Source organism: Gorilla gorilla, chromosome 8 (genome assembly GCF_029281585.2).
Source record: "Gorilla gorilla gorilla isolate KB3781 chromosome 8, NHGRI_mGorGor1-v2.1_pri, whole genome shotgun sequence".
NCBI lineage: Eukaryota > Metazoa > Chordata > Mammalia > Primates > Hominidae > Gorilla > Gorilla gorilla.
Window position 1 is genome coordinate 111,496,287 of NC_073232.2, and position 23,581 is coordinate 111,519,867.

Genomic DNA, 23,581 nt, shown 5'->3' on the forward strand with positions numbered 1-23,581 from the left:
CAATATGAACTTTGCTTGGGATAATTTCTAATGTACTTTATTTTTATACATTTTTCTTTCATTATAAACATTTCTATTTAACAAAAATGTGTAAATAGGCTTCTATAAAAAAGATTTTGACATGGTTCTACCACACGAAGATAATTCTAACATACTTTCTATGTAGCCAGGGTGGTCTCCTTCCTGTCCAAATATATACGAGGATTTGCCTCATGCTCTTTCTCTTGAGTTGCATATCCTCTCTTCTTATCTCTCTCTCTCTAAGGTCTACCTACCTATCTAACTCCCACCTAAGTCTCACCAGCATTCAACTCTACTTTTCTTGTTATACCCTGGCAAACTATTATATTCCACTTAGCACTTCATTCTAAATTGTCTTTCTGTTATTCTTCAGTTTTGTCAGTGTTAATGTTGTCTCACCAACTACACTATTGGTTCATTGACAGCAGATGCAGTATCTTTTGAAGAATACAAGTCAGGTATCTTGTAGAGTATCCTTCAGTTTGGGTTTGACTAATGTTTTCTCATGTTTACTGAGAGTTACAGATTTGGGGAAAGAATATTACATGGTGAAGTGCCCTTCTCATTATATCACATCAGAGAATAATACATGATATCAATATGACTTATCTGCTGATGTTAACCTTAGTCACTGATAAAATGATATCTGTCAATTTCTTCAGTGAAAACTTACTATTTTCCCCTTTGGAGACTCTCTTCTTTAAATCCAAGTCACACTCAAGGGAAGAAGAATTAAGCTCCACCTCCCAGAGGTGGAGAATTTGTGGACATATATTAAAACCACCACAATAATTAGTTAATAAATATTATGAGGGAGATGCTTTAAGGCTATGCAAATATCCTCTTTTAAAGTTCCACCCGCTAAGTCCAACACTTGATTAAGGTATCTCACCTAAAGCAATTATTACTGTTGTGTTCTAATGGTGATTTGGGATAGCATCTTTTATTTATTTTATATTCTGCCATTCTTTGTCTAGCATGAAACTAAACAGAGAGTAGATAATCAGTACATACTTATTAAATGTAACAGAATTTCAAAACCATTATGTGAAATAAAATGAGATAATAGAAAGTGGATAAGTTCAAGGCAAATATGTATTTTGGCAGTTGTGCTGTTCTTACACCATAAGTCTTGATTGATAGAATGGGATTAAAAAGAAAAAGAATTAACTACTTCATCTGTGGAAAAGCTTCCTAGAGAAAAGAGAATAATAATAGTTATACAGTGTCTTAGAGTTTACAAAGTATACACACATTCATCATTTAGAATTCAGAAGCTCTCTGAAGAGAAAAATCTTCAGGAGATAAAGATAAAAGATATTTGAAAGTTGTGAAAGGGCACTGTTACACCAGGAATTGAAAAATCAGGGATAGAAATTACATTAGACTAACAAAGAAAAGCAAAAGTAAAGGCAAGGTAGAAACAGATACAATTTTTTAAAATGTAGTTCTAGTGCAAGGCTTTAAACTGGATAATAAAGTTAATTTAACACATAGCATAAAATAAAGACAACTTAGACAACCACAGATAAAGAGCACATGGTTAAAATCATGAAGAATGCCATTAAAAAATAAGCATCAAGAATGAACTGCATGGGAATATGTGTTGAAAGTGTAAAATGAATAGAATCTTCATGTATACCTTCAGTCATTTCTCCACTGGTCACCTCCATTTTCCCAGGGCCTTTCACAGTGCTTTTAACCTAGCATACACCCAAGAAAATTTGCTGAAGATCTACTATGTGTCATAAAGGCTAGACATTGTGGATATACAATAATTAGATATGGTCTCTTCCTATAAAGAATTTGCATTCTAGATGGAAAGGTAAAATATATATATATATATATATGTATATATATAAAGTTGAATGTCTATATATATATAAAGTTGAATGTGTATATATGTGTGTGTGTGTGTGTGTGTGTGTATATATATATATATATACATACATAAAATTAAATGGCAAAACAAGGCAGAAGGAGCCAAAAGAAAAGCATAAAGAGTAAAAGCTACAGCAGTCTAAAGAAGAGATCACTGTGGAATGACCTGTTCAAGAACAGTTTTGTGCAAATAAGGAACATTTGCAACGGGCCTTCAAAAACTAGGTGGGATGGAATAAGCTCTGACTTAGCCAAGAGAAAGACATTCAAGGCATATTCATATAGTAACTGAACAAAGGTACGGGGTTGAGATAATAAAGGTGCTTTAAGAAGACAGTGAACAATCAAGTAAGTTGGGCTGTAATAAAAGGTATATGGAAACACAGGGTAGTAAAAGTAAGCTGAGACTGAAATGTGAAAGGTTTTGAATGTCAGGTTGAGGAGTTTGAACATATTATGTAAGCAATCCAAAAATAACCATAGTTTTTTAGCAAAAGAGCGACATGATGAATATGACATTTTAGAAATATTAAGCTGGCTTTTGATGTACATTAAAAAAATGGTGTACATCTTCATTAAAGATGCAATTATGGTCTTAAAAAAACATGCATACAAATAAATCACATTGAATACAATACAAAGAGGGGAAGACTGGAAAAAAATAAACTTAAGAACAGAAGAATAACCCAAGATTTCCTTGTTGAGAGCAAGTAAAGCATAACATTACATAGAACAAAAAGGAAGTTAGGCAACGGTAAGATTCCTTGGGTATAAAAAACAACTCTATTTTTACTTCTTCCATCATCACTATTTATGTATATAATTCAAGGTGCCTAAGCATAGAGTAGAATAGTTAACTGCATTAAAGGAGTAACCAGTGAAGCTCCCAAAGTGATACATAAACAGTGGTTTTACAAAGTTAGAGAAAATACAGTTGCATTAATGTGCTCAGAAAGTATCTGGAAAACAGAAGACCCATGAGTTGTTAATTGCATTATTAATTCATGGGAAAACAAGGGGAACAACAAAATCACATCAGGGGCCAGGCACAGTGGCTCATGTCTGTAATCCCAGCACTTTGGGGAGGCTGAACTGGGCAGATCACTTGAGATCAGGAGTTCAAGACCAGCCTGGCCAACATGGTGAAATCCCATCTCTACTAAAAATACAAAAATTAGCGGGGCATGGTGGCACACACCTGTAATCCCAGCTACTGAAGAGGCTGAGGCACGAAAATCACTTGAACCCAGGAGGTAGAGATTGCAGTAAATCAAGATAATGCCACTGCCCTCTAGCCTGGGCAAAAGAGGAGACTCCATCTTGAAAAATATATATATATATATTATCAGGGTAGCAATATAAACGGATTAACCAGAAAAGTGGAAGCTTTTTGCTCAACGCTACAACTATCCATTCATTTTAACATTAGTACACAACAAAAGCCACCTTTGGTTCTCAACTCTGTTCCTTAAAGATAATTCTCCTTACATTCTCTCAATCCTCTCAGGTAATTCCATAAATCTACCTTCTGCCTTCTGTAAAAGCTTCAGTCTCATGAAATCTTACTCACTCCTTAATCCCACTTTAAAACATTAAATATATATTAGAAATTTGCTGAAGTTGCCTTTAATGAATGTAAGAATCCTTACCTTTCTTATAGTGTTGTGCAGTCAAAAAAATAACTTACCAACATTACCTCTTAGAACCTTCAGAGAAGCAATGTACAGCAGGTAATCATCATCATCCACATGCTATAAACAGTAAGCCCTGGGCCACACATTCATAAGTCATAGGGCCAGGCATGCAGTGCAACCTTCCTAAGTCCAAATTCCATTTTCTCTTCACTGTATCATTCAGTTTCATAATGTGCCAGTAGGTATATCTTATTACTCAAAATGTATGTTGTTATTCTGTACTATGTCTAAGTAAATACATTTTTTAATAAGATGCCTTTATGCCCAAGTGCTTACTACAGGGCCATTTCCTAACAAGGCTTAATTACTTTAAGATGCTCATGATGATAACAGTTATCACTAGATGAAAAGGGACAACAGAAGCATAATGTTTTCAAAATTGCTGAGACTATACCAAGAACATTTTGCCTTGAATTCTGCAATGCAAAATGCAACAACAAAGACAGTATGGGTAATTTAAGGATATGTGAGCTTCAAAGGGCAGAAATAGGACATTCTCATTCTCTTTAACTCTGCTAAAGCCTCAAATACTGATATAGTTCAGAGCATCTTATTACTAGGAAAACATAAATCAAAAGGAGTTCAGCTAGGAGCAATAAAACAGATTAGTGTCTGGAAGGACTGACTTTAAAGAAAGTTTTAAAAGAATTAGATCCAGGTAGTCTAGATAAAAAACAGCTATGAGGAAACTTTTTTTTTTAAGCTAACACTCACACCAAAGGCAGAAATTATTTTGAAGATAGATGTCTAAAAAATGCAAACAGGAATAATTGTAAATCCTTATAAAGGGAAAATTCAGGAGAAATTTCCCAGCAAAAGCTTATGGGACAGAAGAACTCTCTCCCCTATGAGTGGTGAAATACTACATTCCTAGAGATATTTAATGCCAGGTTGGACAAAACAAGAAAAGGATTCCATATGGAATGATCCTATACTGGCCCCTGACGTGACAGAGACCTGAAGGTAACCTCTTAGATCTTTTCCATTTATGTTTTTTTTTAATTTTATATAGTTTTACAGGGCACTGCCTTCTGCCAATTTCTCCTCTCCCCATGATGCCCACTTTCTCCTTTCACAAAGGGAAACAAATTGTAGCCTTCATTTTAAGCAGATCTCATTGTTCTCAGTGTAACATAATCCTAGGTACAAGGTTGGGAGAAACAGACCAATTTCTAAACTTATAATGGTCCTTTCCTCCCTCCCTCACCCCTAGCAATTCCTGGGGCTCTTACAAGTTTTCCCACAAACTAAAGAGGAAGTAGTTCAAATGGATTGGAAGAAGAGCTATCCCATCAGAAAAACCATTAATATTCTCCCTTCTTATGTCTGATCACAGAGCTGACAGTGACCCTGGGAGCTATAAGGTTCTGGGTCAAATTACCATAGGAGGTGCTGTTAAAGACTATCTTTTACCTTTCAGCATTTATGCTGAGTGACAGCAAAAGTCTACTTGTAATCCATACTTTCATAGCAATGACTTTTATCTTTGAAAAGATGTAGCCTTAAACACCTACATGCTTTGGCAAATGTTATAAAAGAGTAAGTCCTAGTCATGCTCCAAACTCAAGAAGCCTTAGCCTTGCCCTCTTTCTCTATTCTGGCACTTAAAAAAAAATGTTCCTCTGCCACCCTTGAAATACATTCCAATACCTCTCCAGAAGTACTTTTCAATGAAGGCCCAAGAAAATACAAGGGCATTTGCTCCTTTAGCTGATTTGTAAGGACAAGATATAACAAAATTCAGAAGGCTCTGAAAACTTGTCCCTGAGCCCTTTATATACAAAACTGTAGTTTACTTACGAGAAGGAACAGCAACGGGGATGATAGCCCTCCAAGAATGGACACTAATGCCTCTTCTATCCAATCTTAACAGTGTCAATAGCTCAAGAAACGCCAGTACCCTCATCGTGCCTCTTTGAAAGTACATCCCTCCACTTAAACAGGAAGTTCATAGATGTTAACACCTAACCTTCTAAACAAAAATTTTTCAATAGCATTTTCATTTTTTTCCCCTAGTAAAAATGAGACCGTTCAAACCAAAAAAGATTGGCCTCTCAGATTGAAATAGGATTTCAAGTTTTCAAAGCCCTTCCAACACTTATCTAATCCCGTCAGGAAAGAAAGCTGGCATTTGTAATCCCATTTTAAAACACAAAAAAAATGCAACTCTGAGATTAGGCAATCTGAAGAAGAACTAACTGTGGAGATTTCCAAACCTTCCTCAACAAGGGACCAATTTAAAAGGGATTATTCCAGAAAACTTTAGAGTGGGTTTCAAAAACGGCTGAATTCCTTCTGTACCCTAATCACAGGGAGGCAGGAAATAAGAAAAACAGAAAAGCACTTTGCCTAGAATTTTAGCAATGAAATATGACTCTGACCTTTAATAATCTATGAACCTGGCTGAATTTTCTCAAAAAACCTACACCCCACAGGAACAGCCTGCTAAGCAGTTTGGGCTACCAGCTCTCAGCCTCCAAGACAGCCGCCCAGCAAAAGGCCGGCAGCTGGGTGAGAACAACCTGGAGAAACCCCTTTGCGCAATGAGGTCAGGAGTTCCACACTGCAGTGTCTCCTCATCTGAAGCTTCCAACTTTTCATTTTCAGGCGAGCTGCAACCAGGCTCTCCAAATCTGCCCCAACGCGCGCGCGCGCATGCATACACACACACACACACACACACACACACACACACACACACACACACACACACACACACACACGAACAGACACACGAACACACAGATACACAAACACAGCGGGTGCTTGCTTCCGCTCCCCAAATAAAGAATGGTAATCAAGTTTCTCACCATCCTCATAGTTTTTGAGATAGTAATCCGGGCCCGGGCCCCCGCGGCTTTTCGCCGGGTTCCTCAGGTTCTGGAACTGCAGGAAGTCGGTCCTTTTGCCCCCGAAGCGCAGAAAGGCGGGCGAAAGTCCCCGGGCCAGGGTCACCAAGCGCTTGGAGCTGCAGAGGAAGAGAATAAGAGAGGAAAGGTTCCCGGGACAGGACGAGAGCGCGTGGGGCACGGAGAAGGGCCCTCTTCCTACTCCCTGAGGGCGACCTGGCCGGGGCTAGAGGCTCTGTGCCTGCCCCAGCCGGCAGTCCACGCTGGCCCTTGGCCGCTGCCCTGCGCCCCAGCCCGCCCTCACCGCCCCGCTCCGGGCGCTATGCCTCCCGCTTCCAGGCGCCCGCAGCGGCCCCCTCCCGCAGAGACCCAGATCCTGATCTCCTAAAGGCTACAGATAGTGTTTGTTCATAGAGTGTTTGTATGGGGTGGGGTGTACGTGCTACGAGCACGGCGCTAAAGCGCAGTTGCCCGGCTTCTGCCACTGCCAGGAAAGCGCTCCAGGCGGAGACGCGCTAGGCGCGCCTACCTCTGGCTTCCGACCGTTGCCAAAAACGTGTACGCTGAAAGCCGGCATTGCCTCCGCAGCCCCAGGGGCCCCACAAACCTCCGTGCAGGAGGTGAAACCTGCCTTGTTTCTCTCAGACCAGGCCCGGCGCCTGAGCTTAAGTGGATTCCTACTTTCTTTCTTTTAATGTCCGAGTTGATTTTCCTTTTTCACTATATTGTAAAAACTGCATTGTTTCCCAAATCCCCGGACGGAGAGATCCCCAGGGTAAACTCTCGCCTTTCCAAGAACACTTCTCCACTCCCGCACCACCACCACCACCACCACACACACACACACACACACACACACACAGTAAAGGCAAAGTCTCTTTGGCCCCTGAAATAATTCCGCCTGATCTCAGGAAAGGTAACATCCTTCTCCCCACCCCACCCCCGAGTTAGGCTCCATCTTTCTTCTTTCCCACTTGGGGCCGTTTGGAACCGCTAGGGAAAATGAAGCTTGCCGAAATGTGGGACCTGCACGTTATGGGATACTAAATGAGCACCAAAACAATAGCGTTTGCATCTATTTAAGGTCAGGATTTCCATCAATAGGTTTTTTAAAAGCCAAAGGCTGCTGCTTTGGGAAGGAGTAGGAAAGGAGCAATGCAGATACCGATAATGCAGAGGGGATCAGCTGTTGAGTTCCGGGTCTGTAAATTATTTTTTAACGCTTTACTGTTTCAGATTCTGAAAACCCAAATCCACATGGTGACGTTAAAGAGCATCATAAAGGAGGTGGATACGAGAAAGAAAAAACAGACTCTGCTTTTGGAGAGTTTTTTGAGAAGAGACGTGGCTACCCCAGGGTCTTGTAACCAGAATGGTCGTTTGGCAGAAGTCTCCGGGACCGCACTCCAGGACAGGCACAGTCAGGGCGTCGCGTGGGCCTACTGTGGCAAAGGAGACGTCCGCGCGAATCCGGTCCTGGGGAAAGGGCAGTTCCAACAGCCTTTCATCCAGAAGCCTGCACAGCCAATGCGAATGCGCTCCGCCAGGACTTCTTCCCCGAAAATCTGCCTTCCAGACTCTTTTCTGAGGCAGGAAAGCATTAGGCGAACAGGCTGATTTTTTAAAAAAAGAAAGAAAGCTGGGGGGGGGGGGGGGGGGAACGGGGTCTGCGCAGCTGAAGGAGTTCAATGAAAGTGGGACAAGCGTTGCAGAAAACTCCGTTGCACCCTACATTCGGACGAGCTCATAGACGCACTCTGCTGCACGAAAGAGCTTTCGAAGAGGAAGCTGGGCCGCGCGGAGCTGGCTGTTCCGCCCTCGCGGCAACCGCACCAACAGGAACCGAAACGGCCTCGGCAAGGGCAGCTACAGCCTCTCAGTCCTCCGGCTACCTTTCCTCCACGTGGAAGGAGCGCTCCACGTGGAAGGAGCCCTCCACGTGGTGCCTCCCGCTACCTGCCGCGTCCGCAGACCCGACCCGGACCAGGGGGACAACCCCAAGAGCTGAGAGGCGGGCGCACCTCAAGAAGCAAAACTCGAATTTCGCAAGGAGTGAAAAATACGAAGGACGCACAACGGACCTGGCCTCGGGGCAAAGTGGGACTGAGAGCGCTGAGGGCTCTTCGAGGGGACGCCACAGCTGAGGCTCCAACTTGTAGGGAATTTTTAAAAACTCAACACTTGGATTCGACATTGCAGAGGATTTATTTCTTATTTTACACTGCAACTCTGTCCCTGATGGGAAAGGATCGCAGTTGCCTAACTGCCAAACTGCAACAACCCGGGAAGAGTGTGAGCCCAATTAGATTACAAGCCCTAGAGCAAAGGGGATCACAAACCTCTGGGTTTGCTAATCTGCTGGTGCGGAGTTCAGATCTCCGAAGCCTCCCTGGAGTATTTCTAGGACTCTTACCGCTTCCCTTGTAACGCTGTGACCCCAGCGAGGATTTTTTTTTTTTCCTTTAAAGAAAAGCTAAACTGTGCAGTTACCGCAGGAGATTTAAGGAGGAGGAACTGGGGGGGGGAGGGGGGCATTCCGTCTATAAAAAGCGCCTTACAAAGTCCTGAAGTCTGGAAATGACAGCGGAGGATATAAAATAAAAAATTTTAACTCCGATCCAACTTGCCCACCACTCAAGCCTCTGCTTAAATTCGTTTTCTGTCTGAGAGTGGGAGAGAACTGACGAAACGATCTTTCCGTGGAAAATTCCACTTTCGTGCAATCCCGCTTGAACACTCACAGACACACACACACTCTCCTCTCTGTCTCACATACACACACACACCCCCACACACATACCCATTCCTTTCAGCTCTTTGTTTGAGACCTTTTCTTCGCTTTTGTAACTGCTCTGAACCTCTTGTTTCTTTTTCAGAAGTAGACGGGAAGGCTAATTGTGGATATATGTAAGCACAACATTTTTTCAGTCATAACTGATAAGTTTCTGAAATGCCTTCTGCATTGCAAACATGTGCATCTTAATAGAAAACATTGCTTTTCTCAATCACTAGTTACAGCCTCACAGCACATAATCCAGGAGGAGGAAAACCTCCTTTCTTCTCTTTGAGAGATCTGCTTGGCTTATTTTCTTCTTTCCCCTTTGGAATGGGGGATAGGAAGGGCTTGAGGGGGTGTTACTAAAAAATTTTAAATGATCCATCGAAACCCCTGCCTTACCTTAGGAAATCGAGCCAGCCATCATGAATGATGGACGGATCCAGCTGCAGAGAGAGGAAGTTCTCATTGACTGTCCTGACTGGGTTCTTGGTGCTCACATCAAGTAGAATCAGGGTCTTTTCCTTCAAACCTGCAGCTCTGTCTACAGGCAAGGGTCTCCTGTCTCCAGCCTGGGAGGAAAGGGAGAGATGGAGCAACAGAGCCAAGTAGAGAGCCCCCGGGGCTAGGCACGCGGGGGGGCGGGAGTTGCTGGAGGGCATGGCTTCAGGGAAGGCACAAAGCACCCTCATTCAATCCCTCTGATTTAAACCTCTCTCACTACTGGGTCTCGCTAGTGACTAATTGTCCTTATCTAAAGTGTGTGTCTGTCCGCCTTTTTCCCCCCTTTTTTTCCCTTCCTCCCACCACCCCCCAACACACACACACTCTCTCTCTCTCCCGCGCTCTCTCTCTTTCGCTCGCTCGCTCGTTTTTTTTTTTTTTTAATTTTTTTTTATTTTTTTTTTCCAGTGTTTTGGTGCTGGTGGAGCGAACTCACGCCCCTAGCCAGCCTTCCCCGTGACTCTTGCCAAGAGAACTCGTACACCGGCACCGCCCCTTTAAGAGATTTCTACTGCAGACATTTTTTAACTTTTTAAAGGTAAGGGGAGGGGAGCAGGCGGGAAGGAGGAGAAAAGGGTGGTGTTGTACCCTCCTAATTTAACCCTCTAGGGTCAGGAAGCAGAGGGAGGAATCCAAACCATGCCGTTGTACCGTCTGGGTACAGAGCAAAGTGTCTCGTTTTTACGTCCTTCCCTGCGAGGCTCTGGAGGGCGGTTCAAGCTCCGACTCCGACCCGAAAGCCCCAGCGCCAACCCGGGACGCGCTGGGGTAGAGTTCCCACCGACAGCACGCTTGTTTGTCCTGACAGCGTCAGGCACTTCGTCCGCTCAGGGCCCTTTTCTGGTTGAAGCAGCAATACCAAGGGCGGTTAAGTTGCAGAGGGGTCTTGAGGCGGTGATTCCTGTCAAAGCATAGAGCCCTGAAGGACATTTCCCGAAGAGGAGCCCTGATCTCTGTGACGCGTTGGGCATCCTCTGACCTCCATAGGGCAAAGAGTAGCAAGAAGGAAAAACACAGTGACCTGGTCAAGCAGCTTTTCCGATCCGAGGGCCAAAAGGGACATGCGCCCTGGCTCTGCTCTGCTCTTCCCGCAACCGAGGAATAAGGGTCTTGGGAGCGTCAATACATGCTGGCTTTGGCCAAGTCGAAGCTACCTGAGCTGTGCTTGGATAGTCAGGGCGGCTCTGCGTCCAACTGTGCCACTTCTTGGCCACTCTATTCTGCTGCACAGGTAGAGTTCCCCCTCCAGACCCTCCTGGAGGTCAATCCTATACTTAGCCCTCTTGCAGGGAAGTGCGCCTTTACAGTGCCAGATGGGACCATAGTGACACTTTCGGGTTTCCATCTCGGCCCCCAGTCAAAACCAGAGTCACACAGCCCTGGATGGGGAATAACAGTCGGAAGCCGCTGTGATGCACGACCCGCCGCTGCTCATTGAGCTTCCACCCCACAACAGCTTGCAAATTGAACTCTAGGTCCTATCTTGAAGCGCGGGAAAGGCATCAGGCACAGTTTGCTGCAGTCACATTGCTGGGCCCCACTTTCGGCTTCTTTCTGACACAAAATGGGCCTTCTACTTGGCAGATGAAGGGAACTACTTTATGTAGTGCGGGCAGTCAGAAACGCAGAAGCGTCCAGGGCCCTCCTTGGTATCAAACAAGCAAAACCCTAAAATGCGGAGCAAGGGTTTTCCCCAGAGGCGGATGGACAAGGGTTAGTCTTAAAGCCCAGCAAACGCTGTAATAGCAACCTGTATCCTCTTACCTCCACCCAGACCAGGATTAACAAATCTGAGAACAGCTGGAATAGATGACCTTCAACTGAAGTTCCCTGAAAAGCCTCTACCAACCTAAGCACCCAGGAAATCGAGATTATGTTGCATTCATCTGTGAAGCGCCATGACGACCTTCTAGAAATAGGACTGCATAAGATGAGGATATGGGAGAAAGCAAATGCAAGTCATATTATTTAAAGATGATTTTTTTAAATCAAGCTGTTACATAGTGAAGTATTGGATGTTGGCTCCAGCCCTAAGGCCTGTTTCCTTCAGTTCCTGAACATTTCTAACACATCTAGATCCTTTAAACTGTGTGTGTGTGTCTGTGTGTGGGTGTGTGGTGTGACATAAATTTCAGTTGAAATTCTTGTAATTTTTAAGTATGTATTGAGCACCTCTTAGAGATGGCAACAGCCTGGCAAGCAAACACTTTTGTCTTTGTCTTCCCAGACTGGAGCTCTTAGTAGGCACTCAATAAATTCTGTGAAGTAAATTAATGGTAAATCCAATCATGCTCAACACACTGAAATAATATGCCCCTCTCCAGAACAATGTGAAAAATAAATACTTTTATTTGTCACAGTAAATTATGTTTTGGGTCTCTGTTCAATAATTTGTTTTCCCAGTTATTATCATTTTCCTGGCCATCTCCTTCAAAAAATACTTAACGTGTAAAGCCATTAGTTCATTTGCTATACTAAGAATTTTTAAAATTATATATTTTTAACAATGAGCCAGATTTTCCAAGGGCCTAAAATACCCTTGGCTTACAAGTGAATGCACTTTTAGAAGCTATGTTAATTGGGACCAACGGAAGACAATTTGAATACGTATGTCCACTAGATGTCTATAATTAATACCTTTCAAAAATACCTATTCTTGTGACCAAGAATGAACTTGAGTATAATGAGAATGCACATAATTATGAATTTTCACCATTTTTGCTTACTGACCTAACTACTCTGTAATGGTTTATTGGCCTAACTAAGTAGTATTTAATGTTTTCATCAGAATCTGTATGTGGTATTAAAATCAAAACCAACAAAACAAAGTGCTTGTTTTCTTAATTCCTGATGAAAACCATTTCTCTAGTCTAGCCATTGAAATTCTAAGTCATTCTATAGAGGACATCAGGGGAAAGAAATAACTGATATTTAAGAGGTTAGCCCTCGTTGGTCTCTAAGATGATTTGATTGTTTGGTCCTTTGGTTTAGTTTGGGTTTAGATCTCCAGAGATACTCTGCAAATAGCTGCCACACATATACCATATCATGGTTTTTGTCTTGCCTCTTATCTATTAATATGCTGTAAGTAGTTCATTAGTAATCAGTATATTAGATTGATGTTTCTATCCTATCTTCTCTGTGCTAGGTGACAGCAATCTGCATCTCTGTTTTGTCTTAGATTGTAACTTCCTAGAAGACAAGTATTGGGCCTCTGTATAAAATATGAACTGTCAGGCCAGGCGCAGTGGCTCACATCTGTAATCCCAGCACTTTGGGAGCCAAGGCAGGCGGATCACCTGAGGTAAGGAGTTCGAGACCAGCCTGGCCAACATGGTGAAACCCCGTCTCTACTAAAAATATAAAAATTAGCTGGACATGGTGGTGGGCACTTGTAATCCCAGCTACTCAGGAAGCTGAGACAGAAGAATTGCTTGAACCTGGGAGGAGGAGGTTGCAGTGAGCCAAGATGGAGCCATTGCACTCCAGCCTGGGTGACAAGAGCAAGACTCTGTCTCAAAAAAGTAAAAAGTAAAATTAAAATTAAAAAAATAAAATATGAACTGTCAGGAACTAGATGCACTGATGTCTCCTTGGAAACGCTCTGCTTAGTGTCTACTGAATGGTCTTCATAGATAAATTGCTTTGATATCTAAGAGCCCAGGTTCCCAGAACTGTAAGAAAACGTGAAGATTAACTGATTCGGTGATTTCTAGACTTTGGTTTTTCAAAATAAATATTAGTTAATGGGGAGGAGTGGACAGAATGTTTGTCAAGGGTTTTTTTTTTTTTTTTTTTTTTTGAGACGGAGTCTTGCTCTGTCGCCCAGGTTGGAGTGCAGTGGCGCAATCTCGGCTCACTGCAACCTCCACCTCCGGGGTTCAAGCAATTCTCCTGCCTCAGCCTCCCAAGTAGCTGGGACTACAGGCACACATCGCCACACGCGGCTAATTTTTTGTATTTTAGTAGAGACGGGGCTTCACCGTGTTGCCTAGGCTGGTCTCAAACTCTTGAGCTCAGGCAATCCACCCACCTCAGTCTCCCAAAGTGATGGAATTACAGGCATGAGCCACCACGCCCAGCCCCGTTTGTCAACTTTTTATATTGTCTAGTAAGGACCTTAATAAAAACTGTCAACTACTTATCTCTATTACTTTCCAAAAGAAAGGAAAATTTTAACATCTGAACAAAAGCTAAAATGACATGTCAAAATAAAGAGCAGTTGTTTAAACTGAGTAAATTTAGCTTTATGAAAAATCCCGGCCAGGTGCAGTGGCTCACGCCTGTAATTCCAGCACTTTGAGAGGTCGAGGTGGGTGGATCACCTGAGGTCGGGAGTTCGAGACCAGCCTGACCAACATAGCGAAACCCAGTCTCTACTAAAAATACAAAACTTAGCTGGGCATGGTGGCGGGTGCCTGTAATCCCAACTACTCAGAAGGCTGAGGCAGGAAAATCACTTGAACTCAGGAGGTAGAGGTTACAGTGAGCCGAGGTCATGCCATTGCACTCCAGTCTGGGAGACAAGAGCAAAACTCCATCTCAAAAAAAGAAAAGAAAAGGAAAAAAAGAAAAGAAAAATCCCTATATTATTATCATTTCATCTCAGACAAGTGGAAATATATACCAGTGACCAACATGGGTACTAGGACTGGTGAATGGGACTACTGGGATATTATTCTGTGTTTATGTCCAAATTCTACTTTGTAGCATACAGTATTGCAAGATGTACAGCTAATGGTCATCTTGACTACAATGATTTTCTTCTTTTTTTTTTTTTTCGAGACAGAGTCTCACTCTGTCACCCAGGCTGGAGTGCAGTGGTGCGATCTCAGCTCACTGCAAGCTCTGCCTCCCAGGTTCACGCCATTCTCCTGCCTCAGCCTCCCGAGTAGCTGGGACTACAGGCGCCCGCCACCATGCCCAGCTAATTTTTTTGTATTTTATAGTGGAGACAGGGTTTCACCGTGTTAGCCAGGATGGTCTTGACCTCCTGACCTCGCGATCTGCCCGCCTCGGCTTCCAAAAGTGCTGAGATTACAGGCGTGAGCCACCACGCCCAGCCTACAATGATTTCTTTTGACTTTTCCTATGCCTTTTTCTCACTTTCAGCCTGTCACAAACTCATTAACTCTATATGCCGCCTGCCCTTTCCTTCTACTAAACATTCAAAGCTTAGTTTTCACTATTCCCATTTTCCCCTTCTGTAATAATTATGCCTAGCTGTCTAATAGAAATTTAAAAAAATGCTTTACACTGTAACTAGGACTGGGAAGCATGAAGATATAACAGCCAGTCCACTGTGTCCTCACTTACTGCCTGTATACCCAACTATGATGACTAATATTTATTGAGATCTCATGGTTCAAGCATGGTGCTCTCAAAAAAACCCTAAGAAGAGTTTTGTATAAACTTCTTCTTATACTTAGTTTACATATGAAAAAATTGAGACTCAGATATTAACTTTCTCATGGTACACAGTTAATAAGTACCAACACAGAATTAAACCAAGGGCCATCTGACTCTAAACCCTAGGTTTGTGTTCTTAGTCAACACAAGTGGCTAAAGTATTGTATAACCCTCCAGAACCTATCAATGTATAGTGGGAAAACAAAAACAACAACAACAAAAAACTTAGAGCAGGAGTTGGAGGCTCTAGGTTTAAGTCCTAACTTTACCAGATCTAGCCTTGTAAACTTAGATAAAATTTTTAATGGTTCTAAGCCTCAGCTGCCTTATCTGTCAAACTGATATAATATCCAAGAGTAAAGCAATAATTAGTAAGTTTATGTACGGGGAAAGTACTTTATAAATTCTAAAATATACAATCAGTCAGGCACAGTGGCTCATGCTAATCCCAGCACTTTGGAAGGCTAAGACGGGAGGATTGCTCGAGCCCAGGAGTTTGAGACCAACCTGAGCAACACAGTGAGACTCTGTCTCTACAAAATGTTTAAAACATTATCCGGGTATGGTGGCACATGCCTGTAGTCCAACCTACTCAGGAGATTGAGGTGGGAAGAATCACTAAAGCCCAGGAGTTCAAGGGTACAGTGAGCCATGAGATCATGCCACTGCACTCTAGCCTGGGTAACAGTGCGAGACCTTATCTCAAAAAAATAAAAAAATTATACAATTGTGCTATCGCTTTCTTATTCATTCTTATTTCCTGTCTCCCACATGTGCCACAAATACATCCCCTTAACTAATGACTATGGTAAGAATTAAGTTATACATGAATGACTTAGTGGTAAACCTGAAACAAAAGGTGAACTCTATCTAATATAATATGGTGTTAATAAATGTGGTCAAACAAGCCTATACCACATATTTTAATCATGTAGGCTCTTCTGCCTGTGATTAGCATCTTTTAAGGAAGAAATTAGAGTAGGTTTTATATGTCTTTGATTTTCTACTAGGAAAGGGAAAACAGGAATAGGCAAAGGACAGTACAAGAGAACCCTGGTTACAAAGTATGTTATTTTACCATTAAGGACTGTCTCTGTCCTGCCAGGAGAAGCAAGGGATGACAACACTTTCTCCATATGGAATGTTGAAGGAGAAAATAATTGCCAGCTCTACTGACTACACTTTGGGGATGTTTGTTATTGAAAATATCTGAGAATTTTTATGTGTAATATCCCTGGGAAAAAAATCAGATTGCCTTTCATGTGTTCAATGGCTTCATAATTTATAACTGTGATTGCTCCACCTCATCATATTAAGAAAACTCTGGTCTTTGTCCTTACTACTGCCACCAAGCAGTACATTTATTTGGGGAAGATCATAACCATAATAAATGTGATTGACTCTAATAAGTTCAGTTTGAAACCCCTTAGCATGTTTGGAGGTAGGGATGACAGTTACTTGAGGGACTGCTAGAGATAGAAAACTAACAGAAAAGCAGATTAAAATTACTCATGTCTTAGTCACACCCATTGAAGAACCTATCTTTTACCATCCCTGCCAATTTTGCCATTTATACATTCAGGTAAGTCCTGAAAAGCATCATATTATACTGAAAAAAGCATGGACTTTGGAGTCTGATAGACTGATTAAAATCTAATTCCCAATTTAATATCTGCTAATGTGACCTTTGTTGAACAAGTTATTTATCCTTGCTGAGTCCCAATTTCCCCATCTATAAAACAGGCATAAGATTACTTCCCTCCAAATGTGTTGTGAGAATTAAATGAGATAATATCTTTAGTACCTGGTATATAGTTGCTACTCATTGTCCTTCTCCTGGTTGGGTTTCACTGTGGAAATGAGTGTAATTTGCACAGATGGGTTACAAGGAAATTATATACCTACAACCTAAGGTTTTGAAATATAATTTACATATATACTATTTAATTTTATGCTCATAGCATAAAAAAGCACAGACTTTATCTTCATAATTTGGGTAAAAAATTAGAGTTAAGTCCGGGCACAGTGGCTCACGCCTATAATCCCAGCACTTTAGGAGGCTGAGGCAGGCGGATCACGAGGTCAGGGGATTGAGACCATCCTGGCTAACTCGATGAAACCCTGTCTCTACTAAAAATTAAAAAAAATAGCTGGGCGTGGTGGCACATGCCTATAGTCCCAGCTACTCGGGAGGCTGAGGCAGGAGAATTGCTTGAACCCAGGAGGCGGAGGTTGCAGTGAGCTGAGATTGCACCACTGCACTCCAGCCTCAGCGACAGAGCAAGACTCTGTCTCAAAAAAAAAAAAAAAAAATTATAGAGTTAAAATTTTCAAGCTGTTTCTTGAAGAATTTGAAACTAATGCCAGCTCTACTGACTACACTTCGAGTATGTTTCTTATTGAAAATACCAAGAACTTTTAATATCCTAGGGGTAAAAAATCAGATTGCCTTTCACATGTTCTATAGCTTCATTAACTATGTATGTATGTATAAGTTGTTTTTATATGTACTGTTTTCTTAGACAGTTATTACATATTAATCAATCTTAAAGATAACTTCTAAGAAAGCAATGTATATAAATCATGTATATTTATCTCAATACATTTAAAATATTAACCTCCCTGTAATCCCAGCATTTTGGGAGGTTGAGGCAGGCAGATCACCTGAGCCTGGGAGTTTGAGACCAGCCTGGCCAACAAGGCAAAACCCCATCTCTACTAAAAATACAAAAATTAGCTGGGCATGGTGGCAAGCACCTGTAATCCCAGCTACTCAGGAGGCTGACGCAGGAGAATCGCTTGAACCTGGGAGGCGGAGGTTGCAGTGAGTAGAGATTGCCCCACTGCACTCCAGCTTGGGCAACAGAGAGAGACTCAGTCTCGAAAATAAAATAAAATATTAATCTCAAACATTGAGATTAATGGACCTGTAATAAAACATTTGCCTGTAATACAATTGTGTTTGTCAACTCCAAAAAACTGACTAGCTACGACTGTATTTTCTTTTTTTTTTGAGACAGAGTCTCGCTCTGTCGCCCAGGCGGGACTGCAGTGGCGCTATCTCGGCTCATTTTCCTGCCTCAGCCTCCCGAGTAGCTGGGACTACAAGCGCCCGCCACCGTGCCCGGCTAATTTTTTGTATTTTTAGTAGAGAGAGGGTTTCACCTTGTTAGCCAGGATGGTCTCAATCTCCTGACCTCGTGATCCGCCCACCTCAGCCTCCCAAAGTACTGGGATTACAAGCGTGAGCCACCACGCCCGGCTTACAACCGTATTTTCTTTTGTTCTCTAGGCTAATGGCATACTTTGACCTTTTTATTTTTATTTCTTTTATTATTATTATTATTATTATTATTATTATTTGAGACACGGTCTCACTCTGTTATCCAGGCTGGAGCGCAATGGTGTGACCATGGCTCACTGCAGCCTCTACCTCCTAAACTCAAGCAATCCTCTCACTTCAGCAGCCTTGTGTAGCTGAGACCACAGGTGTGAACTATGCCTGGATTTTTTTTTTTTTGGAGAGGCAGGGTCTCACCATGTTGCCCAGGCTGGTCTCAAACTCTTGGGCTAGAGCAATCCTCCCACCTTAGCCTCCCAAATGCTGTGATTACAGGCATGAGACTTTGACCTTTTTAAATACTCTAATATGTTTAGTTCATTATAAGGAGAGTTAAGCAAATGTTTATAACAGAAGGCTTACCACTGATTCATTCCACTACTGAATAATCAAAATCAGCTGACAGACTTTAGTAGTACATACTTACTCAATAGAATATTTTACTTCTGCTTGAATTAACATCTAGACCCCTAATTCTTTGGAGTAGTTTTGTCCCCACATAAGCAGATCCAAGACCTTCCTTAATTCAATACTAGTTATATTAAACCTTATCAGCCCTGTCACCAAATTTTCTAATTCTTCTAGTCCTTTTCATTATCTAGAGATATTGACATGCTGATGACTCTTGGGAAGTATATTTAATTTTGATCAGACACTTAAATTTTAAATTCTTCTTTTGATTTTCTGAAGCCTGGACAACACAATAAAATAGTATTTCCTGTGCTGAAATACTTAAAAATAGTCTTTTCCCCTTTCAAGTAGAAATGAAAATAATGTGCAAGCCTAGGTCAGGGATTCTCACCCCTGGCTGCACATTAAAATCATCTGAGGAGGCTTTTTAATAATTTATTTGGAGTAGGGCCTGAGAATATTCCAGATCCCTCACTATACAATTCTATTTGGTTTCTAATTTCAGAGAGCAAATTTAGATGACAAAGGATACCACATTATTTAGTCTATTTGATTCCTAGGTTTCAGGTAATGAGGAGAAATAGGTCAGATTCTAAGGGATATATCAAAAAAATTATTGGAATCTATTCTACACCTAATTTAGAAAGTGAAAGTTCAGATAGAGAGGGACCATCCCCTAAGGGGGAAAATTATGCAAGTAAATACCATACATCCTACTAGCTTTAACAGATTCTCAAACTGATCATTCTTTCATTCAATAAATATTTTCACTTTATACCATCTGATTAGGAAATTTGAAATACTGAATAACGCTAATTGTGAATGTAGAAAAATGGGAAACTTCTTGCATGCTGATGGAAGTATAAAGTAATTGGGCCACTCTGGAGACTGATCTGGCAATACTTAGTGAAATTAAATATGTATATTCCCTAAGAGCCAGTAACCCCACTGCTGGGCATAAACTCCAGTAGTAAAATTTGCAAAAAGGCCATTAAAAGATTTGAATGAAGATGGTCAGTAAAGCGCTGAGTTTAATAGTGAGGAATTGGAGACACCTAGATGTCCATCATAAAGGAAATAGATAGGTAAAATGAGGACAACTGTTAGAAGCAATGAACTAAATGTACACACATACATATGTACACAAAATAGATAAGTTTTAAATACAATGATAGGTAAGAAACACGCAAAACCAGAATGATACCTATAGCAAAATGTTAGTGCAAATTAAACACATATGTTAAACAATATATTTTACAAGGATACAAAAACATCAAAGGACGTACATCAAATGCATTAGAGTTGATGCCTATAAGATAGTTGTTGAAAGAAAAAGAAAATAAAACAAAAAGACTTTTCATGGACCAATGTTCGTAAACAGTCTCTTACATTCAAGGCAATACTTAACCAATTATGGGGGGGGGAAAAACAAGAAATATTTATTGAGGTCTGACAATGGACCAGGTGTTGTGTCCTCCTGCCACCTTGAGATCCAAAGAGGAATAAGAATATCCTTGCCCTTGGAAACCTCACAGTGTACCTGGAAAAATGAACAGGCTAACAAATCCATTTGATAAGTGCTGTAGTAAAAATGTGGTGAAAGGTGCTGTGGAGCACAATAAGGGATTATGACTTAAAATCAATTTGCGGCCGTGCCTGATGGCTCATGCCTGTAATCCCAGCACTTTGGGAGGCCAAGGCAAGCGGGTCACCTGAGGTCAGGAGATCGAGACCATCCTGGCCAACATGGTGAAACCCCGTCTCTACTAAAATACAAAAAATTAGCCAGGTGTGGTGGAGCGTACCTTTAGTCCCAACTACTCAGGAGGCTGAGGCAGGGGGATTGCTTGAACCAGGGAGGCAGAGGTTGCAGTGAGCCAAGATCACACCACTGCACTCCAGCCTGGCAACAGAGCAAGACTCCATCTCAAAAAAAAAAAAAATCAATTTGTATATATAGAAGCCTATTACTTGATACATATGTAATTTTGCATCACAATAATTACTAAAATATTTCATACTGTTTTTCTTTTTATGTGTCCAGTTTTGCCTAGCTTCTACTTTAGTAATAGCTAAGGGTTGCCTGCTGTAGAAATGCTAGAGTGCCATCTGCTGGTGGAAATGTTTGAAATTTCCCCAACTACCTCACAATCTGTTCTCAAAAACAAAAATAATCATACCCATAATCGGATATTTGGGCTTGAAGAAATCTTAGAAATCATATAGTTCAGGACCCTAGTTTTAGAGAGTAGGAAGTATCTTTCTTACAAGATTTCATGTCATTTAAGAAAATCAAGAACACACAAGCATACACACATACCCTTCCATCGCCACTGTAAATGTCACAGAATGCTATACAGTTAAGACTCACAAAGATAAACTATCTTAATTTCCCCAATTAGATAAACAAATAATCTCCTTCAAAGACTTCCATAAGACATTTTTAAACCTTTTGGTAAAGATCACTTCCCAGGAAAACAATCTTAGTAAGGCAGTTTACTGCAACATGAAAAGAATTAGTTCTGCGGTCAAACCTAAGTTCATTCCAGCTTTACTACGTATTTTTAAAAGTAAGAAAGTTCTGAACATGGAAATGAAAACATGATACCCGCTACCGCAAAAACACACTTAAGTATATAACCCATAGATCCTATAAAGCAACCACACAATAGAAACTACAAAGCAACTAGCTAACAATGTCATGATAGGATCAACACCTCACATATCAATATTAACCTTGAATATAAACGGTCTAAATGTCCCACTTAAAAGACACAGAGTGGTGATTTGATTTTTTTAAAAAATGAGACCAATCCATCTGCTTTCTTCAAGACACACATCTCACACATAATGACACCCATAGGCTTAAAGTAAAGAGTTGGTGATATGGTTTGGATTTGTGTCCCCACCCAAATCTCATGTGGAATTCTAATCCCCAATGTTGGAGGAAGAGCCTGGTGAGAGGTGATTGGATCATGGGGGTGGATTTCCCCTTTTCTGTTCTTATGACACTCAGTGAGTTCTCATGAGATTGGGTTGTTTAAGTGTGTAGCACCTACCCCTTCTCTCTCTATCCCAGGCTCCAGCCATGTAAGACATGCCTACTTCCACTTCTGCCATGATTGTAAGTTTCCTAAGGTTTCTCAGCCATACTTACTGTACAGCCTGTAGAACCATGAGCCAACTAAACCTCTTTTATTTATAAATTACCCAGTTTGGGGTATTTCTTTATAGCAGTGTGAAAATGACTAATACAGAAAATTGGTACCAGGAGCAGGGTACTGCTATAAAGATATCTGAAAATGTGGAAGTGACTTTGGAACTGGATAATGGGCAGAGGTTGGAACAGTTTGAAGGGCTCAGAAGCAGACAGGAAGATGAGGGAAAGTTTGAAACTTCCTAGAGCCTTGTTAAAATGTTGTGACCAAAATGCTGACAGTAATATGGACAATGAAGTCCAGGCAGAGCTGGTCTCAGATGGAGAGGAGGAACTTATTGGGAACTAGAGAAAAGGCCACTTTTCTATGCTTTAGCAAAGAGGTTGGAGGCACTGGGCAACTGCCCTAGGGATCTGTGGTACTTTAAACTTGAAAGTGATGATTTAGGGTATCCAGTGGAAGAAGTTTCTAAGCAGCAAAGCATTCAAGATGTAGCCTGGCTGTTTCTAGTAGCCTATGCACACTCATGAGCAAAAAAATGATGTAAAACTGGAACTTATATTTAAAAGGGAGGTGTAAAAGTTTGGAAATTTTGCAGCCTGGCCATGTGGTACAAAAGAAAAACCATTTTCAGGGGAAGAATTCAAACCAGCTACAGAAATTTGCATAAGTAAAAAGGACTAAATGTTAATAGCAAAGACAATGGGGAAAATGCCTCAAAGGCATTTCAGAGACCTTTGTGGCAGCCCCTCCCCTCACAGGCCCCAAGGCCTAGGAGGGAAGAATGGTTTTGTGGGCCAGACCCAGGACCCTAATGCCCTGTGCAACCTCAGGACGCTGCTCCCTGCATCCCAGCCCTCCAGCTCAAGCCATGGCTAAAAGAGCCCCAGATAGGTCTCAGACTCCTACTCCACAGGGTGCAAACCATAAGCCTTGGCAGTTTTCATGTGGTGTTAAGCCTCCGGATGCTCAGAGGGCAAGAGCTGAGGCTTGGAAACCTTGAGCTAGATTTCAGAGGATGTATGGAAATGCCTGGATGTCCAGGCAGTAGTCTGCTGCAGGGGTGAAGCCCTCATGGAGAACCTCTACTAGGATAGTGTGGAGGGGAAATGTGGGGTTGGATCCCACACACAGAGTCCCCACTAGGGCACTTCCTAGTGGAACTGTGAAAAGAGGGCCACTGTTCTTCAGACCCCAGAATGGTAGATGCGCCGACAGCTTGTACAGTGTGCCTGGGAAAGCTGCAGGCACTCAACACCAGCCCTTGAGACCAGCCATGGGAGCTGAGCCCTGCAGAGCTAAAGCAGTGGAGCTCCTCAAGGCCTTGGGAGCCCAACCCTTGCATCAGTGTGCCCTGAATATGAGACATGGAGTCAAAGGAGATTATTTTGGAGCTTTAAGATTTAATGACTGCCCTTCTGTGTTTTGGATTTGCATAGGGCCTGCAGCCCCTCTCTTTTGGCTGATTTCTCCCTTTTGGAATGGGTGTATTTACCCAGTGTCTGCACCTCCATTGTATACTGGAAGTAACTAACTTG

General features: G+C 41.8%; 1 protein-coding gene across 4 annotated transcripts in view; it reads right to left on the bottom strand.

Moving 5' to 3' along the window:
* HPSE2 (heparanase 2 (inactive)) overlaps nucleotides 1-23,581 on the bottom strand; it is an 840,195-nt gene that overhangs the window by 768,794 nt on the left and 47,820 nt on the right. For 3 of the 4 annotated variants that reach the window (XM_019034330.3, XM_004049925.4, XM_019034328.3), the window contains exons 1-2: nucleotides 9,624-9,913; nucleotides 6,407-6,564 (exon numbers count right to left, since the gene is read on the bottom strand). In XM_019034330.3, the coding sequence (XP_018889875.1) occupies nucleotides 6,407-6,564; nucleotides 9,624-9,913 (448 nt within the window). Of the gene's footprint in view, nucleotides 1-6,406; nucleotides 6,565-9,623; nucleotides 9,914-23,581 lie in introns of those variants that run through there. The other variant, XM_055352722.2, reaches the window with a different exon arrangement.